At 51.8% G+C, this 21539-nt stretch overlaps 1 protein-coding gene across 4 annotated transcripts; it reads right to left on the bottom strand.

Moving 5' to 3' along the window:
- Positions 1-1928: 1928 nt before the first annotated feature.
- On the bottom strand, positions 1929-18371 carry LAT2 (linker for activation of T cells family member 2). Of its 4 annotated transcripts, none has more exons than XM_084764808.1 (13): positions 17289-18371; positions 12427-12549; positions 11704-11743; positions 9724-9767; positions 9522-9582; positions 9296-9327; positions 9001-9048; positions 8890-8920; positions 8109-8164; positions 6631-6687; positions 6272-6343; positions 5760-5864; positions 1929-2543 (listed from the first exon to the last, which is right to left on the bottom strand). In XM_084764808.1, exons 2-12 carry the CDS (start codon positions 12521-12523, stop codon positions 5782-5784), a joined length of 621 nt encoding a protein of 206 aa, XP_084620934.1. In that variant the 5' UTR covers positions 12524-12549; positions 17289-18371; the 3' UTR covers positions 1929-2543; positions 5760-5781. The 4 variants fall into 4 exon arrangements, with proteins under 4 accessions (XP_084620934.1, XP_084620933.1, XP_084620935.1 ...); XM_084764807.1 differs by having other exon boundaries at positions 1929-2590; positions 17289-18370; XM_084764809.1 differs by having other exon boundaries at positions 1929-2590; positions 9001-9036; positions 17289-18368.
- Positions 18372-21539: the final 3168 nt, after the last annotated feature.

Here is a 21539-nt window from a genome sequence, read left to right as displayed (position 1 = left end):
TTTTTTGGTTTGTTTGTTTGTTTGTTTGTTTTTTGGTGTTTCGAGACATGGTTTCTCTGTGTAGCCTAGGCTGTCCTGGATTCGATTTGTAAGCCAAGAACTTTGATCTTAAGGCTGGTGGTGGTGGTGCACACCTTTAATCCCAGCACTTGGGAAGTAGAGGCCAGCAGATCTCTGAGTTCAAGGCCAACATGGTGAATCTACGTAGTGAGTTCCAGGACAGCCAGAACTGTTACATAGAGATATTGTTCCAAAAAATTAAAAGAAGAAAAAAAAAAGAACCTTGATCTTCATTTCTCGGAAAGGTCTTTACCAGAGCCAAGCATGGTGGCACCGGCCTGGGGTCCTGAGGCAAAGGATTGCCATGAATTTAGTGCCAGACATTGAGGGTTACAGGGCGAGACTCAAAATGACAAAAGGGTCTTAGCAAGATGGTGAGCTGGTCAAGTACCTGTCACACGAGCCTGGCCACCTGAGATTCCTCCCTGGAGCCTTCATGAAGGTGGAATGAGAACCAGCTCCACAGAGCTGTCCTCTGACTGTGACACACACACACACACACACACACACACACACACACACACACACACACACACACACACGGGCAGAGGTGGCTGGGTGGGTAAAGTGCCTGCCATGCAAGCTGGAGGACCTGAGTTTGGATTCCCCAAAACCCAAGTAAAAAGCCAAGGGCAACGACAGATGCCTGTGATCCTAGTGCTGGCCAGTCAAGAGACAGGATTCCTGGGGCTCACTAGTCAGTAAGTATCCAATCAGCAAACTTCCAGGTTCAGTGACAGTTACTTGTTCATAATGCAGGAGGGATGAGGTGGCTGCTCAGCAGTTGAGGGTGAACTGCTCGGCCAGAGGACCCTAGTTGTGTTCCCAGCATTCACATGGGGCACAAGGGTAGCAGGAACATCTTGTGTTTTAGTGGATGCTTCGCTGGTTAGTTAACCTGTGACCGACTGGGAAGGGGAGACTAGAAGGTGGGACATCCAGTAGTAGAAAGGATTGTAGGATAGAGCCAGGCAGGGGTGGCCGACTCACCCAGGAAGGTGTGAGGAGGACAGACACATGGTACCGTGGCACAGGTAACCAGCCACACGGCAGAATGTCAATAGTGTAAGTGCGTTATTTTAAATTGTCAGAGGAACCTAGCTATATGGCTTAGGTATTTGATTTGTAAATATATTTTGAATCTCATGAGTCCTTATTTGGGGAGAGGGAAGAAAAATACGCACACTGCTACAGACAAAGGTCTGTTACTGAAATCTTTTTGTTTGGTTGTTTTTTTCAAGACGGTCTCTCTTTGTTAGCCTGGGCTGTCCTGGACTCGCTTTGTAGACCACACTGGCCTCGAACTCAGAGATCTGCCTGCCTCTGCCTCCGGAGTGCTGGGATTAAAGGTGTGCAGCACCATGCCTGGCTGTTACTAAAGTGTTAAGTGCTTTGATGTCTTCAGAAATCTGCAGGTACCTACATGTGGAATATACTCAGACACTTTTTTATAAATTGGAGGTCAAGTGTGGTTTAATTCCTGTACCCAGGAAACAAGCAGGCAGATCTCTTTAAGGCCAGCCTGGTTTATTTAGCAAGTTCCAGGCCAGCCAGGGGCTACATAGTGTGACTGTCTTAACAAACAAAAAAAACAAAGATGGAGAGCAGCAGAGAGAGACACAGCCCTATGAACACACAAGAAAAGGTGTTTAAACAAAGACATAGGGGCTGGAGAGATGGCTCAGTGGTTAAGAGCACCATCTGCTCTTCCAGAGGTCCCGAGTTCAATTCCCAGCAACCACATGGTGGCTCACAACCATCTATAAAGTGATCTGGTTCCCTCTTCTGGTGTACATGCAGGCAGAACACTGTATATGTAATAAATAAATCTTAAAAAAAAAAAAACAAAAACAAAGGCACATGTGGTATTGCCTGCTCAAACTCACAGGGTTTATTGATGTTTGGTGAGGGACCAGTTTCCCTGTCACCCACAAGGTCCCTGCAGGAATGAAGACCAGAGCTGACTGAAGCCCTCTAAGAACCCAAGAACACAGGTTACCCCACATCCCGCCCATCTGCTAAAGTTCACACATGTAATGCTCTCTGATAGACATTCCCCCTGACACTGACAATATTAAATACGGCTCCAGCAATTTAAGTTAACTACAGAAAAAGTCATGTAGCATTCATAAGTAATCTGAGGTCCAAACAGGGAAAATAAGCTACAAGGTCAGGTGTGATGATACACCCTGTGGTCCCAGCATGAGGGCTGAGGTTGGGGCATTGCAAGTTTGAGACCAGCCTGAGCAATTTAGTGAGGCCCTGTTTTAGATGTGGGACTGGGGACACAGCTTGCCTCAGGTCCGGAGCTTCCAGTCAGCACACCAGTATCCCCCGGGCATCTGCTTTGCTCCAAGAAAGTCCAGGACATCACTTGAGGGTTACAGTTCTGGTCATTTCCATTGTCTTCCAGGCTGTGTGTCGGGGTGACCTGGCTCCCCTCCCAGGAGAAGCCACAGCCAGGGTGTGAAGCTTGAGCATCCCTGGAAAATCAGCAGGCAGTGAGCCGTCAGCTCGTGGTCCTCAGGCCCTTCAACAGACGAGAGAGTTATGAGGAGAAGGTTGGGACTGGAGAGATGTCCTGGTCAGTAAAATACCTGCTACACAAGCATGAGGACCCGAGTTCAATTCCCAGAGCCACATAAAAAGGCAGGTGTGGTGCACGCCTTTCTGTTAATCCCAGCACTTGGCAAGTAGAGGCAGAAGGATCTGTGAAGCCAGGGCCAAGCCTGGTCTACATATCAGGTCCCAGGCCAGCCAAGGATACATAGTGACAACCTGTGTCAGCAAAACAAAAAGGAAAGCCTGCCAGGTGTGTTGGCACACACCAGCAATCCCAGCGTTCCACAGGGGGAAGGCAGGAGGAACAGAAGGGAACAAGACCCTGATTCACTGCCCCTCCCATGTCATTCAAGAGCTGCAGTGCTGGCGCTCGACCACACCCACGCCCTCGGCTGGAGGCTGAAGTCTCACTTCTGCCTCCCATCTGCTCTTCTGGGGTTTCCTTCCCAGGGAGGAGGCCTTAGTCTTACTTAAATTTCAAACCCATGTCAGCTCTATCCCAAGTTACAACCCCCTTCCCCTGATTGTCATCAAGACTTATCACCAGGAACAGATTACATTTTTGATTTGGAGTTTTTTTTATTATTATTTTATGTTTTTGAGATAGGGTCTCTCACTATGTAGCTCACTGGCTGGCCTGGAACTCAAGAGATTTGCCTGCCTCTGCCTCCCAAGTGCTGGGATTAACGGAATGCCTCCTGAGTGAGATAACCCAGACCCAGAAAGACACACATGGTATTGTACTCACTTATAAGTGCATTTTAGCCATTTAGTTCAGGGTAAACATACTACAATGCACAGACCCAAGGAAGATAAGTAACGAGGAGGACCCCAGAGAGGATGCTTACATCTCGCTCAGAAGGGGAACTAGAGTGAACAGAAATAGTGGTTCAAGAGAGGAAACCAGGCAGGGGAGGGAACACAGAAAGGAGGGTGGAGATCAGACCTGGGGAGGTGGGGAAGGGAGGACGGAAGGCCTGCAGAGAAAAGAGAAGCTGTGGGCGGGGGCATCTCGGTGACATGCTGGAGACCTAAAGTCAGGATAGGCCTCTGGAAGGCTATGAGGGGGACTCTGGCTGAGACTCCTACAGCAACGGCCAAGGAGGATGATTAGACAAGACTCCTGGTGGATGGAGGGGAACACCAAACCACCCACAAAAACTTTGATCCAAAACTTACCCTGTCTACAGGGTCTACAGAGAAGAGATTGAGGGATTGATTGTCCAACCAATGCCTGGCTCAACCTAAGACCCGGCCCGTGGAAGAGAGCCAACCGGACACGATTAACGATATTCTGCTATGCTTGCAGATAGGAGCGTAGCAAAGCTGTCCTCTCAAAAGCTCCACCCAGCAGTGGTTTGAAACAGATGATGAGACTCACAGCCAAACATTGGGCGAAGCATAGGGGGTCTAGTGGAAAAATGGGGAGAAGGACAGAAGGACAGAAGGACCCGGAGGGGACAGGAGCTCTACAAGACCAACAGAGCCAACTAACCAGGGCCCAGGGGGCTTTAAGCACCAGCCAAGTACCATGCATAGACTGGACCTAGGTCCCCTACGTAGATGTAGCTGATGGGCAGCTCTGGCTTCATGTGGGTCCCCTAGTAAGGGGAGTGGGGGCTGTCTCTGACATGGACTCTGTTGCCTGCTTTTTGATCACTTCTCCCTGGTGGGACTGCCTTGCCAGACCGCAGGGGAAGAGTCCTAATGCGACTTGATGAGCTGGGGTGGGTGGGTAGGGGGCTCCCCTTTTCTGAGGAATAGAGGAGGGAGGGGGACTGGGAGGAGGCTATGACTGGGATGTGTGGTATGTTGACTTTTCTTATCTCTTTTATTATTCATCTAATTTCTTTGTTTTCTTCCCACCTCTCCTCCTTTCTATTCCTCCCTCGCCCCGTGTCTCTCTCTCTCTCTCTCTCTCTCTCTCTCTCTCTCTCTCTCTCTGTGTGTGTGTGTGTGTGTGTGTGATGTACACTTGTGTGTGCAGGTGCATGTCCACATGGAAGCCAGGGTCAACTTGGAGTAACTTCCTCTATCACTGGCCCCCTGGAGCCCATTGTTTCTGCCAGGCTGTTAGTCACTGAGCCCCAAGATCCATGTCTCCCGCACCAGGTTACAGGGCTGTGCCGGGGACCTGAACTCACACCCACAGGCTTACACTGAGACGCCTCTCAAGTTCCCTTTCTGTTGTTTAAGACAAGATCTCTGGGGGCTGGAGAGATGGCTCAGAGGTTAAGAGCACTGACTGTTCTTCCAGAGGTCCTGAGTTCAATTCCCAGCAACCACATGGTGGCTCACAACCATCTATAATGAGATCTGGTGCCCTCTTCTGGGCTGCTGGCACACATGCAGGCAGAACACTGTGTACTTAATAAAATAATCTTAAAAAAAAAAAAAAAAAAGACAAGATCTGGCTTCAAACTCATTGTCATACAGAGACACTGTTTCTGTAGAGTTGGATGGCAGTGAGCTAGCTCATCCTACAAAGTAGCCCAGGCTGTTTCTGAACTCCTGATTCTCCTGCCTCCAAGTTCAAAGGGCTGGGATTCCGGGCACATAAGAGGTGGGGTCACGGGTCATCATGCCTGGCATTTTTACTTTACTTTGTTTTCTTTTTTCTTTTTTTTTTAATTTTGTTTTGTTTTATTTTTTTCAATACAGGATTTCTCTGTGTAGCCTTGGCTGTCCTGGACTCACTTTGTAGACCAGGCTGGCTTCGAACTCACAGTGATCCACCTGCCTTTGCCTCCCGAGTGCTAGGATTACAGGTGCACCACCACTGCCCAGCCTCATTTAAACTTTTTATTGTGTTTTCAGTGCTGAAGACTGCTTGAATTGCAGGGCAAATGCTCTACCACTGAGCTATCTGCTAGACGCCTTCAGCACCCCAACCACACGCATGCTTCCACCTGTCACCTGGGCGAGCCTGCCTCTTCCGGGTCCCCTAGTCTAACAAGAGTGGGCCAGGTGGACTTCAGTCCTAATAAGTCCATCTGGTTCTACTAGGCCGATGAGCACCCATGGGAGTACCCGTCACTCCGTCCATCGCTCCACTGAGGCTCCTCCCTTGAGCACAGGGCCCTTCCTTGGCTTGGGCCTCCCATTCTCCAAGCAACTAGAGGGTAGACTGACTGTACCTTCCTTCCAGTTGATTCTCTCCTAGATTTTCTCAGCTGCGGCCACATCCCCATTCACATAATCTGGCTCCTCATCGGGGCTTTCCGATGGGGACATTTGTGCACCTGTGGATCAGGACAGGTAGTTGTTGGAACCTTTCGCAGGTGTACAATTCCCCAGCCAGGGTGCTCAGGAACCCTGACCCCACAAATGATACAGGGAAAGTGTCATACTGTACAGGACTCGTGATGCCTTCCCATCATTGCTGGGTTGTTTTGTTTTGTTTTGTTTTCAGAAATCCTGCTCCAAGACTGGGTGACCAGCTCTGGAGATGAAGCTGTTGCCAAGGGGACTCTGGTAAGAGTTCAAGGCTTCTACAGCCTTGGGCACAACGGAGGCTCCACTGTGAAGTCAGCCAGACTGGCTGGAGGGAAAGCAGCCAGGACGACCCTCCTGGATCAGCCAGTTGCCTGCTTCAGTTGACAGGCCCCTCCCCTGAAGTCCCGGTGACCTCTGCCCATGGAGGACATACCCACAGTCCTCCTGGACTCTCGCCACTGACGGATGGATAACGAGTTCTGGTAATCCTCAGATTCCTCGCCACCTGAGGGAGGTTATAGGGACACTCTCTGAGTAGGTCCAAGGAGCCTGGGGCCAGGCCTCTTCCGCTGAGGATGACCCAGTCAAGAAGGATAGTCCCCTGCATGGCTCCTCCCCCTGTGAAGGGTCTCCTGTCAGGACATTGGGTGAACTTGACACGAAGACACCAGAGACATGGAATATGGAAGCGAAGGCTCTGAGTCTTAGGGACCTCACTTCGTTAACCATAAGGCTGACCCTAGCTCAGGGTCCTGGCCCCTGCCCTGGCTTTCTTGGGAGAGACCGCTTTACCTGAGTCTGGGGTGCTGGGCTTGCAGATGAGCACGTTCTCATAGGAGATGGAATCATCTGTCAACAGAAGGGAGCTGGCAAGAGACCTTCAGGTGGACCTGCTGCAAGCACCAGACATCCCTGCCCGCTGCTACTGCTCCCCCACCCCCACCCCCACCCCAGACATCCCTGCCCGCGGCTACTGCTCCCCCACCCCCACCCCCACCCCAGACATCCCTGCCCGCTGCTACTGCTCCCCCACCCCCACCCCCACCCCAGACATCCCTGCCCGCTGCTACTGCTCCCCCACCCCCACCCCCACCCCAGACATCCCTGCCCGCTGCTACTGCTCCCCCACCCCCACCCCCACCCCAGACATCCCTGCCCGCTGCTACTGCTCCCCCACCCCCACCCCAGACATCCCTGCCCGCTGCTACTGCTCCCCCACCCCCACCCCAGACATCCCTGCCCGCTGCTACTGCTCCCCCACCCCCACCCCCACCCCAGACATCCCTGCCCGCTGCTACTGCTCCCCCCCTCCCCCCCTCCCCCCATCCCCACCCCGCAGGCCCACCAAACTCTTCCTGGGCTGCAGGGGGCTGTGGCACTCTCTTACACCAGTTTTTGTTTGTTTGTTTGTTTTTTGTTTTGGGGTTTTGAGACAGGGTTTCTCTGTGTAACCTTGGCTATTCTAGACTTATTTTGTAGAGCAGGCTGGCCTCAAACTCACAGAGATAGATCTGCCTGCTTCTGACTCCCCAAGTGCTGGGATTAAAGGCCTGTATCACCACTGCTGGCCCCCAGCTGACCTTTTTTTTTTTAAGGTGTATTTGTTTCTGCATTTTAGGCGTGTACGTTTTGTCTACATGTACCATCTACACACCAGAAGATGGCACAGGATTCCATTATAGACTGTTGTGAGCTACCGTGTGAGTGCTGGGAACTGAACTCAGGACCTCTGGATGAGCCATCTCTCCAGCCCCTTAAATGTTTTGTTGTTGCCATTGTTGCTGTTTTGTCTGTGTGCTGTGTGCAGGTTCTTCCTCAGGGGCTATCTCGTTTGTTTGTTGTTGGGTTTGTTTTGTTTTTCGAGACAGGATTTCTCTGTGTAATACCCCTAAGCTGTCTTGGAACTTGCTCTGTAGACCAGGCACACACACCCCTGAGTCTCTTCCTCTGTAAAGCAGAAGTGGTCATGACCAAAGGCTCTGGCATCCTCTAAGCTCATCCTGGCTTATCTGTCATCAGTGCCCATCAGTGTCTGCACAGCCCCAGATGACAAGCGAGCTGGTCTCCTCCTCCCGCCCGTGGCCCGCCTCTACTTCCTGCCCTGACCCTCTTTCTCTGTCCCTCCACTCTGCCCCCATCCTCTGTGTGTGCTGCTGACCAGCTTCCTTCCGCCCCACCCACCTGGGCCTGTAGGGCTTCTGTCTCCCCCTACCTCTCACCACCTCTGTAGACCCATCGAGACCTAGGGGCTGCCTCTTCTTCCACCTTACCTTCTAGGGGCTTCTGGAAACATCTCCAGTTGTAGTAGTCCATGGGGATAGGATCTCTGGGCAAGAAAACAGAGTGCAGGTTGCTGGTCAGGCCTGTCAGGAGGGGGCCCTCAGGAAGATGCTTCCCCAAGCCCCTGATTTCTCTGGGGCTAACGGGCTGTCAGCCTGGCTAAGACTCATGTGGAGGTCAGAGTTCTCTCCTTTGACCATGTGGGTCCCTGGGGATGGAGCTGGGGTTGGCAGGCTTTATGAGGGGTGAGCTAGCTCACTGCCACGCCCCTCCACCGCACACAGTATAGAAACAGTGTCTATGACCTCAAACTTACTATTGAGATCAGGATGGCTTCGAACTCCTGAATCTCCTTCCCAAGTACTGGGATTACTGGCATGTGCCACACCACACCAGGTTTATACAGTGCTGGCAATGGAACTCAGGGCTTCATGCATGCCAAGGCAAGCACTCTGCCAACCGAACCCCAGAAACAGCCCTTTTCTGGAGGGTGGGAACCACATCTTTATATGTAGCCCACACTGGCTTTGATCCCCCAGCCTCAGCCTCCTGATGACTGAAATGACGGACCTGTGCCACCGTGTCTGGTTTGTAACTTGCCTTTCACGGGATGGCAGGATGACTGGCCACCCCCTACCAGATACTCAGAGCCACTATGCTAGGCCTCATAAGGCCATGGGCATTAGATTGAAAAGGCTACCCAGAGCTTGGGATGAGAGGCTCAGAAACGGGGGGATGGGCAGAGGGCAGGTTCAGACAAGGGCCACTCACACATAGCTAGCATCGGGCTCCTCTGTGCTTCCTGGAAGAGGCCAGAGAGGAGAGTTAAGACGAGCTAAGCTCCCAGCTGTGGCCCATTCCCTCCCCCCCAGAGCTACCCACCTTTGTAGAAGTTCTGGTACCTAGGGGACTCAGGACCTGGAAGAAAGGCTAGTCTAGGCTGTCTTCCCTCCAGGTCCTGCCCAACCCAACCCAGGCCCTGCAGCCCAAGCAAGGCTGCATACCTTTGGACGGCCATACCTTTGTGCACCTTCTGCTACAAGCGCAATGCCGCCTTATCTATTAACGGCAATCCCATCAACCTCACCACCAGCTCTCCCTAGAAGGCCTCCCCAGGCCACTACTTGTCCCACTGTCCCATAGCCACTCAGGCTCATCTGTGCCTGGTGTCACTCACCCTCAAGGTGGGAGAACATCAGCTTGTTCTTCCTGCAAGGATGGGGTAGCAGGCGCTGAGTTGGTGCCCTAGGGAGGGGAAAGCCCCCTCCCCCTGGACACTCACAGGCCACAGCCCTGAGACTCTGCAGCTTGAGGACAGAGTGAGGTCTGGGCCTGGCTCTGCCAGGTGGGGCTTTCCAGGTCTGGGCTTTGTGAGGACCATGCACTCCAGAAGGCCTTCCTACCTTTCAGATGACTTGTCCAAAGCTGTGTCCATCAGGGGTCCTGGCCACACCTGCCTGGCCACTTTTAAAGGGAAGCAGGGACAGGGTATTGGCTAGGCACTCACAGAGTTTATAAGGCTGGCCTCAGGGCAAGGGACACAGAAGGGACCTTGATGTGGGAAGACCCAGCCCAGAACCAAACTCAAGAGGCATCAGGACTCACGGGAGTAGGTCTGCGACACAGGGAAGCTCTGTTCATTTTCTTGCCTGCAAATATACAAGGGTGTGCTGAGCCGAGCTTTGTCATTCCCCAGGTCAGGACACAGAGAGGGGACAGAGAGACAGATAGGGCCAACGAACATGGCTGGGGGTGGGGTGGGGGAGCGCTGGGGGGGCCGTGCAGGCAGCTGAGCCTGGGAGTGCAGCGCATCTATCTGCACAGGTCTAGACTCCTAGCACTCAATGGGAGGAGCAATGTGAGTTTGAAGCCAGCCTGGCCTACAAAGTAAGTTCTTATGCTAGCCAGCATGATGGAGTAAGACCCTGTCTCGAAAACAAAACTTTAAACCAACAACAAAAACAAGCAAGCTTTAGCCATGGCCAGGGTGGTCAGAGATGGAAGATTTCGTTTTCAAATCTCACTGTGGTTTTTCACTTGCAAAAGGAAATGAGGAAGGGTGCGTGTGTGAGTGACATGGCCTATCGGGGTGTGCACGTGAGGGCCGTGACGTGAGTGTGGGCAGGGTGTGCGCATGTTGAAGAGTAGGGTCAGCTGGCTCCCTCCCTTCTTTCTTTTCTTTTTTGCCATATGGTCTCACTTTATAGGCCTGACTGGCATGGAACTTACTGTGTAGACCAGGCTAGCTTGAAACACAGAGATCTACCTGCCTCTGCCTCCTGAGGGCTGGGATTAAAGGACTATGCCACCATGCCTGCCCTTGCCTTTCCTTTCATGATGATAAGCATTGAACTCCGGACCCTGAGCACACTCAGCAAGCACTACACATACCACTGAAACACGCCCCCCAGCCCTTCACTGGAGGATTCTAGGCACATGCTCTACAGTTGAGTCACAGGCACTTCTTCCCCCTACTTTAAAAAAAATTTTTTAATGTGTATGGGTATTTGCCCGTGTGTATATCTGCACTACTACATGTATGCCTAGCTGGTGCCTGAGGCTGTCAGAGGGCATTGGATCTCCTGGAATCTGAGTTAAAGACTTTGTGAGCCTGCCGGGCGTGGTAGCGCACGCCTTTAATCCCAGCACTTGGGAGGCAGAGGCGGGTGAATCGCTGTGAGTTCGAGGCCAGCCTGGTCTACAAAGCGAGTCCAGGACAGCCAAGGCTAACACAGAGAGACCCTGTCTCTGAAAAAAAACAAAAAAAACAAAAAACAAACAAACAAAAAAAAGACTTTGTGAGCCATTATGTGAGTGTTGGGGAGCAAATCCAGATCCTCTGGTAGAGCAGCCAGTGCTCTTAACCACTGAGCCATCTCTCCAACCCCTGCTTTTTAATTTGAAAAAAGTTTATTTTATTTGTATTTATTATTTGTGCATGTGTGGTGTGCTGCAGTAGGCAGGTGGAGGCCAGAAGGCAGTTTGCAGGAGCCTGCAATCTCCTCCCACTTTTGTGGGTTCCAGGGGGATTGAACTCAGGTCATCAGGCTTTTGTGTCAGTCACTTTTACTTGCTGAGCCATCCCGCAGCCCCCTATTATTTAAATTATGATGATGATGATGAAGAATATGAGTGCTCTATCTGCACGTACACCTACACACCACAAGAAGGCATCAGATCACATTATAGATGGTTGTGAGCCACATGTGGTTGCTGGGAACTGAACTCAGGATCTCTGGATGGGCAGCAAGTGCTCTTAACCTCTGAGCCATCTCTCCAGCCCTACTTGTAAATTTTGAGACAAGGTCTCACTGGCTTGCCAGGCTGGCCCAGGCAGGTTGTGGACTATCTGGGGGTAACAGGAGGTACTCGGCCCCTCCAAAGTGCTTTTTAGATTCCGCTCCCATTTTGCCTGGAGCTCAGGTGTCTGCCCCCCACCCTTGGGCTACCACTGCCCTGTGATGGTACTTTCCCTCAGTTAGCCCCGGGACTTCTGGAGCAGGCATGAGTGAGGGTAGGGACTGGGTTCCTGAGGGGATTCCCCAACCCCAGGGTGCTCAAATACACCAAGCTGCGGCAACTCACGGGTTCCTCTGCTCATAGATTTTCTCATTTCTCTTCACCCCTGCAAGAACAGAAATGTCACAGCAAGTGTCCCCTGAACTGAGGAGGGGTGTTGTGGATTGGGGTGGGGGATGAGGTCTGGAATCCACCCTGTCTTTGTAACTCTGCCAGGCAAATCCTTTGTGGCTGCCTGTCACTGAGATGGTTCTTGTCAGTTGGGTGTGGTGACAAATGCCTGTGATCCCAGCACTCAGGAAGCTGAGGCCAGAGAGCAGGAACATTTGAGGCTAGCCTGGGCTACCGTGTGAGATAGTATGAAAGAGAAAGAATTAAAAGGAAGAAAATGAAAGGAAGAAAGGAGGAAGGAAGAAAAGAAAGGAGGGAGGGAGGGAGACGGAGGAGAGGAAGGAAGGAGGAAGAAGGAGGGAGGAAGAGAGAGGCCTGGAACAGGAGGTAAGGAGGAGGGAGGGAGGGAAGGAAGGAAAGGCACTTAATGTCTTTTTGTGGGGGTGAGGATAGGGTGCCACTGGTAGCCCAGCCTCCCTTCTCTCATCTAGAGCAATTTCCAGGCCTGAGTGACTCCGCGATCCAGCAGAAGCAGCCTCCACCCACACCCACTGTCCTCAGCTGGTTCCTGGGCACTCATCCTCTTGCCCCTCCCATCACAGCCAGGCCCACCCCCACAAGCCTCTGGGACACACTCTCCATGGTTCTCCCCTCATTCCCTGCCTGTGTGACACTTACCCGGACGGGAGCAGTGGACACACAGCCAGGCTGTGGTCCCCAACAGCAGCAGCAATAGGATCGACAATGGCCACAGCAGCTCCAACTCGGCGCTCATACTTGCTTGGGGAGGGGGCTGTAAAGCTGCATTGGAGGTCTGTGAGCCGGTGGCTCCCCCCTCCTACCCCCACCCCCCACCCCATGTGTTCAGTGTATGGTCTCTCTGGTCCTGGGCTCCAGCAACATCAATGGAATGGCCTTCCCTCCCCCTGAACTGAACCAACCACGTCTCCCATGTGACCCTAACCAGCATCCTGACTGACAGACTATATGTGCCAGAAGGGTCCGAGAGCACCAAGAAATTGTGTAAAATCCTAAGCACTGGTTCCCAATCCACTGGGCCTGGAGAGATAGGCTCCTTAATTCAAGGGTGGGGAAAGAGAGACTGAGAAAGGCCCCACAGCTGCTATGAAGAAAGGGAAGGTTCAACGCTCGGTCCTGGCCCTAGCATAAGGGCTCACACCTGTAATCCCAGCAACTCTGAAAGCTGAAGCAGGATTGCCACTAGTTTAAGGCCAGACAACATAGTGAGTTTCAGGCTAGCCTAGGCTAAAGACTGAGACTCTGTGTGTCAGAGACAAAACAAAATAAAGTGCCGGGGCTGGAGAGAGGGGGCTCAGCAGTTAAGAGTGCTTGCTTCTCTTCCAGAGGACCCCCGATTAGGCAGCTCACAGCTCACGATCATCTATAACTCCAGTGTCAGTAGATACAACACCCTTCTCTTCCCAAGCACGTGCCCGCAGTGCCACTCCTCTCTGCCCCCAGGAAGATGTAGGCATTTCCTTTTCCCCAGCACCCAAAAACTCAGATCCTAGCTGGGCGGTGCTGGCGCAACTCCTTTAATCCCAGCACTCAGGAGGCAGAGGCAGGCGGATCTCTGAGTTGGAGGCCAGCCTGGTCTACAGAGTGAGTTCCAGGACAGACAGAGAAATTCTGCCTCAAAACAAAATGAAACCAACAACAAAAAGATCCCAGATTCGGCCTGTGTTGAGCCCTGGAGGCTGCTAGTCAGTGAGGAGTCCTCTCAGAGAAGGTAACCTTGAGACAGTGTAAGTAAGTCAGGGGCTGGTGCCCAGCTGAGGGACAGGGCTTGAGGATGGAGGTGGAGCCATGGAGAGAGATGGCTGGTGTGAGGGGGCTGCAAATCCCCAATTAGCCCAGGGCCATGTCCAAGGCAGTGGTTGTCCCAGCCTTGCTGAAGCTCTGCACAGTCTGGCAAATGAATGGAGGCACAGCCCTCTCTAAGGGGCTGATGACACGGTTACAGCTATATGAGGAGACTCAGCTCCCGAGCATTGGCAAGGGAAACAGTTAAGGCAACCAGTTCTGAGTAAGGCACATGTGGAGTGTGAATGACTAAATGGCCACTCTGTCTGCACTTGGTTTCCCCTCAAGCTAGAGAAGGTGTGGTTCAGCTGTAAAGCCCCTGCCTAGAATCCCCCAGTGAGGGGCTGGGGGTGTGGCCTTCAGTTAGGACACTGACTCTGTCTAGCAAAGAGAGTCATAAATTGAGCATAGGGCACATGCCTGTAGCTCTAGCACAGTGGTTCTCAACCCATAGCGATCCCTTTGGGGTCAACAGGGGTTAATATCAGATATCCTGCATATCAGATTTACATTACAATTCTGAATTAGTGAAATTATAGTTATGAAGTAGCAATGAAAATAATTTTATTGTTGGGGTCGCCACAACATGAGGGAACTGTATTAAAGGGTCACAGTATTAGGAAGGTTGAGAACCACATCTGGGTGTGGTGGCGCACGCCTTTAATCCCAGCACTCAGGAGGCAGAGGCAGGCGGATCGCTGTGAGTTCAAGACCAGCCTGGTCTACAAAGCAAGTCTGGGATGGCCAAGGCTAACACAGAGAAACCCTGTCTCGAAAAACCAAAACCAAACAAGCAAAAACAAAAAAAGGGGGAGAGGGGAGGGGCAGAGGAAGAGGAAACGTGGGCAGATAATAGAGGGTGGGAAGAAGAGAGCAGAATGGGACCATGGTGTCTCGCTCCTATACCCCTATAATCCCAGCACTTGGGAGGCAGAGGCAGATCAGGAGTGGAAAGTCATCCTTGACTACACAGTAGTCAGCTTGGGCTACAAGACACTGTTTCAAAGGAGGGGTGGGGAGGTCAGGGAAGTCTTGGGCATAAGGTACAGGCAGGCTCCATGTAAGCCAGCACTTGCCCACCTCGGCCCACTTACGACCCCAAGAGCAAGGTTGGCACTCAAGGTCTGGGAGCTGGTGGCTGACTTCTGTTTCCCATGCCCTTGGGAGGAGGGCTATCCTCCATCCAAGATGCCTTGGCTACCAGAGTGTCCACTTGCTACTAGACGTGTTGTCAGGGATGAACAGGGCTCCAGAAGCCCTCAGGCCTGGGGCAGTGTTGGTCAGGTCATCTATACCTCTCTGACCTGCCACCCAGGAGCAAGGACACGTGTCTTTTCTTTTGAGTTTGTCACATGAGGTCTGTCATGGAGATGATGAGTGTAAGAGCAGGGTCAGCCATGTGGGTTGGGTTGTTTCCATGACACTTGTCACAGTCACAGTTCTTAGCCATGTGACATGGGAAGGGACTGTCAGTGGCCTGCGGCAAAGACTGAGGGAATGCATCATCCTGCCTGGTGATGTCTAGAGGCTCAGGCCTGGATTCTCTCCACTGACTCCAGTGGGGTGTGAGGGGTGACATGTGCCCCCAAACATAAGCAGGCCTGGGGGCATGGCTAAGACATTTGCCTAGAATCTCCCAGTGATGGACTAGGGCTGTGGCTTAGTGGGAAAGTACTCACCTCTACCATCACCCAGTGAGGGATATATTTGTGTTTCACTAGCAAGGGCAAGGCCTTGGGTTCCATTCCCAGCACGGAGGGGTGGGGGGAGCTGGGAGAGGGGAAGGGTGCTGGAGAGATGGCTCAGAGGTCAAGAGCATGAACTGCTCTCCCAGAGGAGCTGGGTTTGATTCTCGGCACCCACACGGCAGCTCACGACCGTCTATAACTCCAGTTCCAGGGGATCCAACCCTCTCCCAGTCTTCGTGGGCACCAGGCATGAATGCAGAGCACACATTTACACGCAAGCAAAGCACCCACGCATACACATTTTGGTTTTGAGACAAGGAGTCACTGGGTAGCCCTGGTGGGTCTGAAACTCACTGTATAGACCAAGCTGATCTAGAACTCACAGAGACTGGCCTGTCTCTGCCTCCCAGATGCTGGGATTACAGGGGTTGCACCATCATGTTTCGACTTAGGTGGGGATTGGTGAGATAAGCCTGCTGGTGGAAGGTGCTTTGCCTCCAAGTCTGATGATCTAAGCTCTGTCCCCAGGCCCCACAGGGTGGTGAGAACTACCTCCGGCAAGTTGTCCTCTTGACCTACGCTGTGGCACATGCACATCCATCCACACAATTGTCTTCTTTTTCGAGACAGGGTTTCTCTGTGTAGCCTTGGCTGTCCTAGACTCATTTGTAGACCAGGCTGGCCTCCAACTCACAGGGGTCCGCCTGCCTCTGCCTCCTGAGTGCTGGGATCAAAGGCGTGCGCCACCACGCCCAGCTACACATACAATTTAAAACGTATTAAAATATTGAGAAAACAAATAAGAAAAGGAGCAGGAACGAGTGCGTGGGATACTTCCTGGACAGGTCTAGGGCTTGCTTCAGTTGGGGATTCCTCTGAGCCCAACTGATTTTCTTCCCAGGGAGCAAATGGGAGGTTCAGAGAGGCACATACTGTGCCACAAAGAAACAGAGGAAAAGATGGAGATCCAGAGCAGGCCCAGCTAATTCCCTCCATCCCATCTGATGCGCTCTACCATGAATGACAGCAGGGTAGAGGGAACAGAGGTTGGGTCTGAAGGCGAGGCAGCTCAGCAGTCTCAAAAGGCCCCAGGGGGCCAGGCAGGGCGAGCTGTGGGTATGTGTGGGACTGCCACAGCCCTGTGGCTCTGTGGGCCAAAATAGCTCAAAGGGAAGTGGGCAGTTTTCATATGAACAAGGCTTGCCTCTGAGGGCCTCCAACCTCAACGGCCCTTAGTGATCACTCCGCAGTTGCTCACTCTTTAGAGACCAGGCCCATAAGGGTCGGCTTGAATTAGGAGTGCAACCAGTTTCACAGACCTGGCATGGCTTTATTCATGGGGCGCGACTCCGGGGCTACGGTCTTAACTGAATAACATTACTGTGGTTTGTTGCCTTGAGACCAGGGTCTCATACTGGAGTCCAGCCTGGCCTTGAACTCACACGCCCTCCACTTTAACATTTCTAGGGGCCAGAAGGCCAAGCAGGTTGCGCGTGTGTGTAGGTGGGTATGCCTACATGCAGGTGGTCCCGGGCCAGCCTGGGCCACCTGTTCATGGAGCCAGAACCAAGGAGCCCACCAGTTCTACAGGGATTATCTGTCAGAAGGTACAAGCTGGCTCAGGCCTGGGTGGACTTTTGGGGACAGTAACTTCCTTCTGGCTGGGACACGGCCTGAGCACAGTTCCCCAGAGCATCCCAGATCCACCCCCACAGGCCTGTGGCATTAGCCAACCTTTCACAGATAGAAGAAACTGGGTTCTTCTGGGTTTTGGCTGGCCCTCCCTAGTCATTACTAATGACAGAATCACCGTAGGGACTTAGGGTTCTCATAGGCTGGGGGTTTGGGAAGACAATGACAGGTAGGTAGGTGCCTGGAGCCCTGAAACAGTCTTTCCTTGAGGGCCACAGCACCAGGCCAGAGCAGATTATCAGGTGCCCCAGACTCCACTCAATCTACAGCTAAGGGTCTTGTGGGGTGTAGTGCAAGGGAAACCTGCTCAGCTGAGCATCCCTGGGAAAGACTTACCTGAGAGTGGGAGCTCCTCACCATGGCCACCTCATCCTGTGCCCGAACACCTGCCCAAGCCGATGCCAACACCACAGACTCTGGTGGGCAGCAGGCGAGGCAATTGGCTTCCTGTCACTACTGAATCATCGCTCTACATCCGCCTTGGCCGGACTGCTCGGCTGGTTAATGACAAAAGGGGTGGGGCAGAGACAGAAAAAGATACAGAGACAGAAAGAGAAGAGCATGGTGGCGCACGCCTTTGCATGCCTGCACTTGGGAGGCAGAAGCACACAGATCTTTGTGAGTTTGAGGCCAGCCTGGTCTATGTTCCAGCCAGGACATAGTGAGACCCTGTCTCAAAAAGAAAAAGTAAAAAGGAAGGAAGAAAGAGAAAGAAAGAAAGAAAAAGGTAGGTCAGGCAAGATGGCTCACTTTCCACCAAGCCTAATAACTTGAGTTTTATCACTAGGAACCACATAGGGAGAGAACTGATACTTGTTAGTTGTCCCCTGATGTGTACACACACACACACACACACACACACACACACACACACACACACTCACTCACACACTCTCTCTCTCTCACGGAGGTGGAGAAGTGATAAAAAAGAAAACAGAAACAGACATAGGAGAAATGGGAAGTGAGAAACAGGCACGGGAAGACCAAAAGCCCAGGGCTCATGCACAGCACACACCAAACTGAATGTGCAGACAGATCACAGGGAGCATGGAGAAGGGTGGTGCCCAGTGAGAGTCAACAAAAGAGTTCACATGGACACACAGAAATGGAGGACAGATGGAAAGTTGTACACACACACACACACAGAAACCAGAGTGGGGAGAGACACACATGCAGATACACAGGTCAGGAAAGGATAAAAAGGAGAGACCCAGAGATGTAGACAGACTGACCAGAGGCAAGAGGAAGCTAGGGTCCTGTCAGCACCCCGAGATCTGAGAATGGGGGGTCAGAGAGACAAGACTAGAGCAGTAGAATCCCATAGAACAAAGACCAAAAAAAAAGGGTAGATGAAAAACCGAGGAGGGACATGGGAGGCAGGGAGGAAGAGACATGTGGTTGATGGGTACAAAGACAGCAGACTGAACAAAGGACCAGTGTGTCCAAAACAGCTGGACAGAGAACCAAGCTGCGCCCCCCCCTCTGTGTTTGTGTAAACATAGAGGCCAGCAGTCAGCCTTGATGTCGTCCTTTTTTTTTCCTTCTTCACAGTTTCTGTATGGTCCTGGTTGTCCTGAAACTCTCTGTAGACTAGGCTGGCCTCAAACTCTCAGATCCACGTGCTAACATGCTAGCCCTGTGTTGTCTACCTTTAAAAAATAAAACTACTGCCCATCTTTATTATATTTAGGGTTTTTTTTTTTTTTGGTGTGTGTGTGGGGGCATACATGTCACCATATAATGTGGAAGTCAGAAAATAACTTGGAGTTGGTCCTTATCCCACCATGTGGGTCCCAGGGATACAACTCGGATTGTCTGTCTTGGTGGGAAGTGCCTTTACCCACTGAGCCATCTAGCCAGCCTATCTCATGGTAATGGCTTCCGCTGTCTTTGTTTTGTGTCTCACTATGTAGTTCTGGCTGGCCTGGGAACTCAGAGATCTGTGTGTTTCTTCCCAAATGCTGGGACCACACCCAGCCCCTACCTTAATTTTTTTTTCTTTCATTGGCCTGAGACTCACCAAGTAGTCTAGGCTGGCTGGTCCTGCAAGCTCCAGCTAGCCACGTTTCCATGTCCTCAGCGTTAAGATCACAGGTGTCTGCGCCCAGCTTCACTATGAGTGCTGGGGGTCCAAGCTGAGGTCCTGTGGCTTTTGAGAGCTTTACAGACTGACCCATGCCCCGACCTTGTCCTCCAAAGCTGATTCTCAGATGGGAGTGTCATTGCCCGTGGTTCAGGAAGACTCATTAGAGGTGTGCAGGGAGGCCAGCAGGCACCACTGTTGCAAGTGACAAGGATCAAAGACTTGCCTAGCTCAGTGTACCCTGGAACTTGGAAAAAGTCAACACAAACATATTCCACCTGCTCAGGACATCGAGGTTTGAAGTGAGATGGTCTTGGCAATCTGCTGCTGTGCCTCTGGGCTCAGCTAGTCTGGGTCTGTTTCTTCCCAATCTTGTGCCGAGCCTGGCGCTGCCACCCTGTGGTGAAGTGAAATGGTGCAGGCATGGAAACTATTCCCAGCGGCAGGCAGTTCAGAAGCTAACCCTACCTCAGCCCTGGAACTACTGAAGCCAGCTCCATTAGAAATCCATGCCAGGCAAAGATAGTGCGTTCAGCTATAAAACTGTTTTTCTTTTTTTTATTTATTCGTAACTTTTTGGTTTTTCGAGACAGGGTTCCTCTGTGTAGCCTTGGCTGTCCTGGACTCACTTTGTAGACCAGGCTGGCCTCGAACTCACAGTGATCCGCCTGTCTCTGCCTCCCAAGTGCTGGGATTAAAGGTGTGCGCCACCACTGCCTGGCTCTCTTCTTTTTAAAAGTAATCGAACCTGGGTCCTCTGGAAGAGCAGTCAGTGCTCTTAACCACTAAGCCATCTCTCTAGACTTTTTCTATGGGGTCAGGTGGGGAGTACATGCACACAGTAAATTCACTACCACCACCGGAACAGAGGGCTAGGGATGTTGCTAAGTTGCTAAGTGCTTGTTTAGGTCCCGCCCCCAAGGCACAGCCTGGCATGGAGCACACCCAGCCCTAACCTTTCATTTCAAGACTGCTCTTGGCTATGTAGACTAGGGTGGGCCTTGCAACCATCCCGCCTCAATCTCAGAATAGCTAGAATACCCGAAGCAGTTTTGCCAGCATTGTTTGTCTGAACAACCCTTGCGTGTCTGCTTCCTGGAGGCCAGAGGTCACCACATCTCCCAGAACCGAATGCAGTTAGAACAGCCACTGCTTTCAATGATGAACCGTCTCTCCAGTACTGATTTTCCTGTGTGGCCCAGGCTGGCCTGGATTCTAGAGACCTGCCTGCCTCCGCCTCCTGGGTGCTGGGATTAAAGGAGTCTGCCTCCGTGTACAGCTTCCGTGTTGAGCATGATCTTTATTTCAATAGTGTTAACACCTGAGACGTCTATCAAGCACAAGGACCCTTGGTGCTGTTCTGGGCACCTGACCCTCCTGACTCTCTTCAGAGGGACAAGTGGGGATGGTCATTGCTGGGCTCATCACTTACTAAGTCTCTCAGGGAACTGTGACCAATTAGGGTCCAACAGACCACCACATAGCTATTGAGTACAGAAAGCATTTGCTTGCCTCAAGTACCCTTACCTGTCTTTGATTTTGTGGTCCACCTTCATGATAAGCAGTTGCCCTTTTAGGCCTCTGACTATGGGCAAATCACTCATGTACAAACTAAATCTTAGGGAGGGCCACTGAGACAGCTCAGGAGACAGAGCACTGGCAGAGGACTTGGGTCTGATCCCAAGTGTCCACAGGACAGCTCACAAGTCACTTAACTCTGGTTCCTTCCTTTAGCCTTTGCCAGCCTTGAGTACATGTGGTGCAAACACAGGAGAAAACACACATACATGGAAACCAGCTAGCTCCATGGGACCCAGATTCCACTTCCGGCCACCATGGGCACTCCCACCCTCAACACCACCAAGACCTAGGCTCTGGAGAGATAATGTAGCTTAACAAAACAAATTCCAAGTGAAGAACACATTAGCACGCTGACTGCTGCTCTGTGAAATCAGTCCAGGAACACCACAGTGTGGCTTGGAATTTCACACAGAATACAGGACTTGTCGTCAATTCAAGACCAAAGCAAAACCCTCCCAAAAGCAGAGAAACCAGTAACCAACTGCCTGGATGAACCATTGCTGGATGAACACATCAATGTAGATGGTTCAAACACTATGGAAAAACACCCTTTCATTTGAGCATTGTTAGGGTCACACCTACGCTTACAGGTGGCTCCTGAGGGCACACAGGCTGTAAGCTAGGGCACATCTTTTTAAGTTTCTCCCTCATTTTTGAGACATGCTCTCATTATGTAGGCCATGCTGGTCTTGAACAGAACTGTGGGTCAGTTTCTGAGTGCTGGGATTAAAGGTGTGCCACTATGCCCAGCATATTTTTTCTTCTTTTTTAATGTGTAAGGGCATTTTACCGGAAGGTGCATTTGTGCCTGATGATGGCAGTCAGAAGAGGACACCAGACCTCCTGGGACTGGAGTTAGATGGTTGTGAGCTACCATGTAAGCACTGGGAATTGAATTTGGGTTCTCTGGAAGAACAGTTTAA

The sequence above is a fragment of the Acomys minous genome, assembly GCF_964271855.1.
Source record: "Acomys minous genome assembly, chromosome: 16".
Lineage (NCBI taxonomy): Eukaryota > Metazoa > Chordata > Mammalia > Rodentia > Muridae > Acomys > Acomys minous.
Note: the sequence above shows the minus strand (reverse complement) of the source record. Positions and strands in the feature narration are given on the sequence as shown.